This window comes from Chelon labrosus (genome assembly GCF_963514085.1).
Source record: "Chelon labrosus genome assembly, chromosome: 2".
NCBI lineage: Eukaryota > Metazoa > Chordata > Actinopteri > Mugiliformes > Mugilidae > Chelon > Chelon labrosus.
Genome location: NC_140338.1, coordinates 18,758,463 through 18,767,144, shown reverse-complemented (window position 1 = coordinate 18,767,144; position 8,682 = coordinate 18,758,463). Strand labels below are relative to the sequence as shown.

Sequence of the window (8,682 nt, the reverse complement as noted above, 5' to 3'; positions counted from 1 at the left end):
AATCTTGGCTAAAGTTCAGAAGGGACAACTTTCATCCTCCCTCCTTGAAATCATCTGCGGCGAAATCGCCCGAGAGCCTTGAAAATGCAACTCTTGGTGCAAAATCGTTTTACTTTTGTTTCCTTCTTTGTCAAACTTAGTAGCTGCTGAAAACTTTTATGGACTTGTAACTGTGATGAAACGGCGGATTTGAATTTTAAGGGAGGGGGAGTGTTTGGTAAACCGTTGGTTTTGTTAAGTGCAAGTTTGGTTAAGTCGGGAGTGGGTGGCCCAGTAGGAACCAAGCTTATGTGTGCCCCCCCTGTAACCCACAGATCAGCCCTTAAACAGCCTCTATGTGGAGAAACTGGGGATTTGTTATGTAGCATTTTCAATATGGCGCCCATTATGCCACAAAGGCCAAGCCTTTTCTAAAAAGTTGCACAATCTGAAGTCTCTCTTGTACAAATGATTCCATTTAGCAATATATATACTGTCTATACTCCAGTCAAAACTTACGTTCCTTTCCTTAAATTATATACCATGTGTAGTTTGCAGTTTGAGTTTCTGGTATATTTACATTCCCAAAAAATGTAGGACAAAATCCCCAGTCTCTTAGGAGTGACTTTTTTTCTTGTGTTTCTTTTGTAAACATAGTTTGGTTCACAAACTTACCCTTTAATGTATCTGTGTGAATTTATTTTCTCTCCAGTTCCCTCTTTTTTGGATTTACGCACGCCAAGAGTGTAAACTGGTCACACAAGACTAGTGTAAATGACGACAAAACCAGATGAATTTTAGTTAGAAATAGGGATAGTTTATTCACAGCATGTACATAATCTAACTGTATAAATTAAACAACAACAAAACAAGGCAAAGTTATTTACATGGCGTGCTGCGCACTGTGCAAACTAAACGTGTTTGCGTGCGTGTGACCGATGAAGTTGAAATAGTGGTGATCGAGTCCCTGCACTGGTGACAAGTATCCACCGTGCTGCTGTGTGTGCGCAGAGAGCGGCACTGCCGGATACGAGATGCTCGGGCTGCGGGTCGAGCTGTGCCATGAAAAGTGTCCCGGTGGACTCTGCTGGTACACGGAGTCAGACGGGCTGTGGCTTTGGTGCTCCGGGGAGGAGTGCAGCTGGCTGAGGTAGTCAGACGGTTCTGGCATCGTGCCGACGGATCCGAACACGGGCTCGGTGACCACGCGAGACTTCGACTGTAAGAAGGCGAGGATCCGTGCGTACTTGATGTCTTTGGTTTCAGCTCTGTCCTCCGTGGTCAGGTAATGCACCAGGTTCTTCATGCACTCGTGGTATCCGTAGTGGAAGTAGTTTGCGAATTCAGCAAGCAGTTCACCTGAAATAAATCAAAGTAGGAGGCGTTTACAACCCTGCAGATCAGACACTATGAACAAGTCAGACCAAGCGCGGTTTCTGATCTGATTCTGGTGCGTAAAGCTGGCCTTGCAGTGAAATATATAAATAAAAGTTAACTTGAATGACATGTTACACGGACAGCACTTGAGTCGCCTTTACCCCTGCTGACATGATAATACTAATTTGATGCGTAAAGTAGCAGAGCTCCGTGAAAAATGCACTGACCTTTTTCTCTCCCACGAGGGAAATCCGCTGAGTGGAGCGCTCGCAGGTACTGAACAGTCATCTCCAATATTTCAGCTTTCTCCAGTTTTCCGGAGTTCTACCAAAAATATATAAAAATCCAACATTAGATGATGTTTCACTACAAATATTAAGCACGTTTATCTGATGGACATTTGAATTGTAGTATCTTGTCTCGATAAATTCTCATTATTGTTTTATACATCTATCCAACACAAAATACAAATGATGTATTTTACAATACCTGTTTAGCCAGAGCCATTGGTACCGTTTTTCCAAGTTCGTTTAAGCAGCGATTAATGCGGTCCCGTCTTCTTTTCTCTATAACTTTGTGAGAGATCGGGGTTCTCTGTGAAAGCAGAAAGAGAAACAATATAACTACACAGTCACAGTCCAGTGCGCCATGGTTACAGTTACATAAGCTGGTCAAAAACAAACGACAGTAGTTGTATAGATTTTCATATTATGATGCCCTGAAATAATGTGGAAACCCTTGTTTATGAGCTCTATAACTCTTGGCGAGTTTTGCGCACCGCGCGCTTTTCTGCTCCAGAGCGCGCAGCAGACATCTGCGCTCCGGACAGTTTTGTTTTACCCCCGAGGACCTGTTGGACGTGGTTAACGTATTGTTTAACAAATCTGACACGCTAGATTGTGAAATGTAATTAATGACATTACTGTCACCAAACATTGCTTCGGTGCCAAATTTGTTCTTTCTGATTAATATTGCGCCGTAGTTATCCTTTAACGCGTGCCACACGATGGTGCACAACCTAGCTCCATCTTTCGAGAGCGACAATTACTCCAAATAGTAATTCGACCATATAAAATGTAAGTGATGAAGTGAGCATTCCAAAAAAGTAACTCGAAAGTCTTAAAGGTGCCGGGTTGCCACAATATTTCAGTCCACAAAATGCAGAGCGCACGGGGAGCGCATACCTTCCTGTCTTTCATTTTAGATGCCATCGATGAATTCCTGACAAAAGTCTCAAAAATGAGTTCAGCTTGAAGTTGGACGTGTCGGTCTGGTAGGAGAAGAGGAGGACTGAGGTTTGAGGGGAACGCTGGCCCTTATAAAGGCACCATCCAAGGGACTCTGGCATTCATGGTGTAAATTATTCCATGGGATTAGAACCGTGCATTGGGTAAATGTGTGCATTTAGGATCAGTTAAAGAAATAGTAAAAATCTAAAGCCATGGGCTAGCAGGGGGGCAAACCTGCTTTGTTAATCCACGTGGCTGTTCAAAAGACACGTGATTACTTTCGGAATATTATTTGCATAGTAACAACCCAGGCGGGAAATAAGAACTGAGCGTTGGGATCGCCTGATCCGGCGGGGCGCACTGTGCGCACTGAAAACAAAGCCGCCGAAAAAAGAAACCCTTTTTCTTCCAACTCGCGTTTCTCACACGATCGCCTGTTTACAAATCCCAGCAAGCGATCTTAACTCTCATCCAAGCCCGGTCCGAGTTTTAAGGCCTGTCCAGTGTCATTAGAGTAATTAAGTAAGCCTTTAATAGGCTGTTCCGCCAAGTTCAGGGGAGATCTTTTGGAGACGGAGTCCCCCCGTTTGTTCTCGGCGTTTCTCACACGACTTGGTGACACGTCCATCTTTTATGAGAGATGGCAAGCTTTTTGTTTACATTCTTTATTTTGTTGGACTCCTCGGCAGGTGTGTGATTAGCCCTGGCACACGAGCGTCGTCTGCGTCAAGGCCAGCGTCTCCAGCAGCCTCTGGCACACGAGGGTTACCCACCACTGGAGACTCTTTGGAGAGGCTCAATTTGTATCCTATTATCCTATAAGAAAATGTCTATTCACTCGAATGAATAGTTTCATTGGCCTAAATTTTAATAATGCTGTGAAAGAAAGGGAGAAATAAAGAAGAATGCAGCTGGTGTGAACGCGCATTATTCCCCGTCACCTGCAAGATGGGTAGCCTGGAGACCCCTATTCATTTGCCTAATTTCGGTCAACTTAACAAACTTTGGGAGAAATTATACTGCCATTGTTATGAAGGGTGAAGCTTTCTGATCGAATTAACAGCATGTTTTGATCCGGTAAATGTCATTAGAAAGAAAGAAACAATCGCGTTTAAAGGGGCCTGGGTAATGCGCCAAGTGGAGACGCCAAAGCGCAAACAGCACAAAGGGTGCTAGTAAATGCCACAGGGGACTTTTGTACCCTCACATTGCTCAAGTTTTTTCCCCCAAACAAAGGGCATTATTTTATACTTGAATACATTTCATACAACAATTGGCTGTTTTCTTCAAACATATTTTCACAGCAAGGTTAACAACAGGTTTATTGTGTGCGCTCCTTCTCACATATTCACACTCTCATGCGCCACAACAGTTTGCTCCAATAGTTTTTTTTCTCCCTTTTTTTTTTTTCCACTGAGAACGTTTTAATCTGGAAACTTTCTCCGTGCTTGGATATATTTGATCCTGTGAGCGATGTCGAAGAATTAAAAGCAGCGGAGGTTGAGAAAGAAAAGCTCACAAGACATCTGAAGCTTTTGGAGAGTTTTTTAGAGCACCATGGAGAGAAAGGCGCGAGCGAGCGGGACGGGGGCATAAAATCCAATTACTTGAATGTGGAGTTTTTAACACTTTTCATGAGTTTGTCCTTTGAAATATCGAGGGACTGGTGTGTTGTCGCGTTTCATAAAAACCGAATTAAATACTGGAAGTTTTTACTGACAGACTTTGTAACGCCAAACATTGCGTCAAAATGAAGCCAAAGCATGAGCCAGGAGATAATGTACTGTTGTGATGTGAACATTTTATTCAGTGTTCAAATAATTGTTATTAAATGGCCTTAAGACATCCTATTTAACTAATAAACATTTGATCCGTTTATATTTCTAGTCTCCTTTGACCAAAATGTCTGTGAAATCAACGCGTTTGCGCCTTTTACCATACTATGCTGTGTACATCTTTTGCTACTGACAGCATTACTGCAATTACTTTAAACAAACATCTTAGTGTATAAGGATAGCTGCTTTACGAACGAGACTGTTCACACGATTGAAGAAGTAAAACACATTAAATGCTCGATTTTGAATTATCCGAGTGGCTGGCAGCTCTGCGCAAGCACAGGGCATATATCCACGCGTATTCTGGATCGATTTTGGACTTTGATTGCTTTAATAATGTTATGTGGGCTTCTATATGTGAAGTAGTTACAGTAGTAGATTTGTAGTCACTGTAGGACGGTGCAACCGGGAAAAAATTTGGATGGAATAACAAAATCACTTCACAAACGTTGCTGTTTATTTTATAATTTAATGGAAGATAAAGACAACTACTGACTCATATGTGAGCCCCTGCAAATATATAAATATAACATGAGCTTTCCCCGTCTTTTCTTGCATTTTACTTTCCATTTCGACATTTTTGACGCATATATATTTTTGTTTTTATTTATTCTAAATTCATATTCAGACAGATTGGCATGTTAAAAGCAATGTTCGGTTTTGGTTTACATGCAAAGAGAGATACATGAATATGGAAATAGTCTGCACGTTAGAGGACAAATTAATCGGAATCAAAGGTGGCAGCAGGTTCTTGTCAGTTACCCACAGCGCAATATTACTCCACTTAGTGTGATATTTATAAAGTACTACTTTATTAGGATGGACACATTTCAAGTTTTCTGCAAGAACTGACATCATTTTATTGTTTTTGCCAAGTTTTACCTGCAGGTTTAATACTGGAGCTTTTGATTGTGCATTCAAAATTATTTTAGATCTTCTAAGTAGTCTAATGAGCGTCCTAGAAAATTATTATATCATTGCAGAATATGTCTAAAACTGGCTAGTCTGCTTCTTTAATCCATAGTGACTTCAGGCTAATGTTCCTCTTCTTGTTTTTAATTCTCCATTCTTGTGACTATCAGATCACCATCCTGTAACAGAAAAATAAACAAGCCTCCAGTAATGAAGCCTAATTTGCAGCAGCAGCAGCAGCAGCAGCAGCAGCAGCCGCCGCTGTGGACTCCGTGTTGTCAGGCGCTGCGCTCTGACCCGTGGTGACCTCTGAGGTTCCCAGACACAATCCTTTAGCTTGGTGCGCCACCCTGAGCCTGAACTGCAGCAGTTCACACGGTCTCCAATGAGCCCGTGGAAATCATCTAAGCTGAGTTCAGGCTACATGGTTCAGCAACTATACGGGCTCCTTTGAAAAACAAATATAGCGACTGTTTAATCCAAGCGTTTGCTCTTTAAAGCTTGGGGATGCAAACAGATGTAGCTGTTTTATATTCCTCTCACGAGATTTACAGTGGGGTGTAAAGGTAAACCTGCAGCAGGGGTTGTATTGAGTAACATTAAACTACATTATGAGCCACTGTAAGGAACTTAAATGCTGACAGGAATATTAAACAGGTACTGTTCACTTGAGAGATTAATAAGTAAAAATGACAAAGTTTACTGCAAATACTTAGAAAAGGATTTGTCATATCAATTCAAATTAAATACATTTCTTTAAGGAAAACTTTTTGTTTTTACCATTGACTCACAATAAACTAATGTTCGGATATGTTTTCTTCCAATATTATAATAAGTTGTATGTCTGTAAATTAAGGACAAAAACTCTCCATTAAACGCAAAAGTGCTCCGCCTTGTGGTGAGTTTAGGGAACTGTACTGACCTGTATGCTCAGTGGAAGATGTTTGAGTGTTAGAAGAAATACAGACAAAAGTTTTAAATAGGCAGATGTTTTCTAACTAGTGTGCACTTCTTTTGAAAGACCACTACTGCTATTACATCAATATTAGAGAGGCGAGTTACTGAATGGGTTATTCCATTGAGTAAACACATCATAATAATCTATGGTAACAATGAATTCCCAAGTCAGCACCGTCACACTTACAGTTATTCTGAAGCAAACTAAAAACTATGCTGTAATATAAGCCCTATGACGCTTGAACTAATGTTCACAATAACTTAATCTTAATTTAAAACCATGCGATGAGTTTAACTGGTAACCTTAAAGAACCCAAACTGAAGTAGAGATAGGATTTCTGGCACAACGTCAGCCGCTACCAAGATACACAGAAGTCTATTCAATTCAGTTCAATTCAATGCAATTTTATTTATATTGTGTCAATAACAATACAAATCGTCTCAAGACGCTTTACAAAACACGGCCTGAAACCCACAGAGCAAGCTTGAAGGCGACGGTGGCAAGGAAAAACTCCCTTTTAACGGGAAGAAACCTTGAGCAGAACCCAGCTCATATGGAGGGACCCATCTGCCTAAGGCCAGCCGGGTACAGACAGAAGAAAGAGAGAAGAGAACAGCAAGAGAAACAAGATAAACATACATCTGTCATAGATACATCTGACCAAAGCGTACATGTAGAATCTGATGATACAAATACAACATACAGCTGATGATGATGATGACAGTTTGAAAATGTAAGAGGAATCATAGGCAGGTTGGAGAATTGTTCATTCAGGTAGGAGTGCATAACTGCAGGAGGTAATGAAGACTGGGCAGGCTGATGAGACCATGACAACAGATGTAGTATGGAGCTCCACAGGAAACACACAACTCCAGGCCAGAGACACTCTGCAAGAGTCCAAAGAGACATTCAGTACAACTTTAAGTCATTGGTCTCACACTAAAGTTGTTCTTTATAATGGAGGGGAAAAAAATGTTTTAGCAATTACTTTTAAAGAATGTACATCAAAAACATACTGTGAGGAAAAGTATGAAAACTGTTCTCAGCCTTTATGATGCTGTAATATTTATATTTGATTTGATTATTGTAACTGCAACAGATGATCAGATGTCAGTACATTTTTTGCATGTTTGTTTTATGTCTTCTAATAATAGACAAAATTACTTAGTGTTAAAAGTCTGAAATCTGACTTAAAAAGTGTTTTTAACTGTAGAATATAACTTCTACTATTTTAAAAACCTCAAATTTAACTCGGTGTCTAAAGAGTTTATGTAATTTGTTCAAACCTTCTTAATCATTTTGTCTGTACAGTCTGGATCTGCAAAGTGCTTAGAGCTGTGTAAGATGCACAGTATTTCACACTCTAATATAGTGCCTTACAGGAACAAGTAGCCTCTGTCAAACGTTTTGCATTAATTTAACTGCAAGCTGTTTTTATAGCGTCATGTGGCTGTATGTGACTTTAAAACCACCACTTTACAAAGTACTGTATAAAGTTCTGAGACACTAAAAGCACCAGGACTGTAATATAAAATACTCTGTCACGAGTTGAAACTTTATTTTTAAACTCAATTTAAAAATTCTGCTGAAGAGAAACTACAGCTGTTTCATTAATGGTAAAATGTAGACTAAGTGTCAAATATAAAAAAAGTGTTCAGAAAATGACAGATGTATTTAGATTTTTTTTTATAGGATTGTCACACTGATGCAATAATGCTGAAGCAGCGTTCCACTGTCGTAGCTAGATTTAACCTTGGTATATATAGAAAGGTCCAGTGGTTCCTAACCTATGGGTCTGGTGTCTTCTTTAGGGTCACAAGACACGTTTAGGGGGTCACGAGATGATTTATGGGGAATGAAATGAAAAGAGTAAAACTTTAGATTGACAAGTTTATATTAAAGCTTTGGGCTTCTTTACTGGTTAGTTTTTTTGTGAGTTTTATGGTAAATTTTATTTTCTCTTTCAGCTTAAACTGTGGAAACTAAGTCAGGAGGGGAGATGTGTTTTTGGAGGAACTACTAAGTCATAAATGTGACCCCTGAGGCAGGTAGGGGAATGTATTCATATCCTTACTTTACCATGAATAAGGGTATTAATATATAATACTGTACTTTAAGTCAAAATCTGCTCTGAAACCTCACTAGAGTAACAGTACAGCTGTATTTTCTGTATCAGATGCATTTTTAAGTGTATTATGTATAGATTATATTACTGGATAACTGTGATTGATGGATTAAGTGTCGCAACGGATAAATGTAACTGTACATTTGAGCAGTTCAATCTTGAAATATCCTTGTATTATAAGGATTATCTGACTATATCAGATCACAGACAGTATTGATTTGATATTCTTAAGTGTAATTTCAAAGCACATGGATTTTATCTGAGTAC

At 39.8% G+C, this 8,682-nt stretch overlaps 1 protein-coding gene across 1 annotated transcript; it reads right to left on the bottom strand.

Moving 5' to 3' along the window:
- Window positions 1-613: 613 nt before the first annotated feature.
- helt (helt bHLH transcription factor) lies at window positions 614-3,010 on the bottom strand. Its single transcript, XM_084555243.1, is given in 5 exon segments — window positions 614-1,338; window positions 1,584-1,680; window positions 1,846-1,950; window positions 2,541-2,612; window positions 2,615-3,010. Coding segments are annotated over 5 exon segments (840 nt in total). The 5' UTR covers window positions 2,705-3,010; the 3' UTR covers window positions 614-862.
- Between the last annotated feature and the right edge of the window lie 5,672 nt (window positions 3,011-8,682).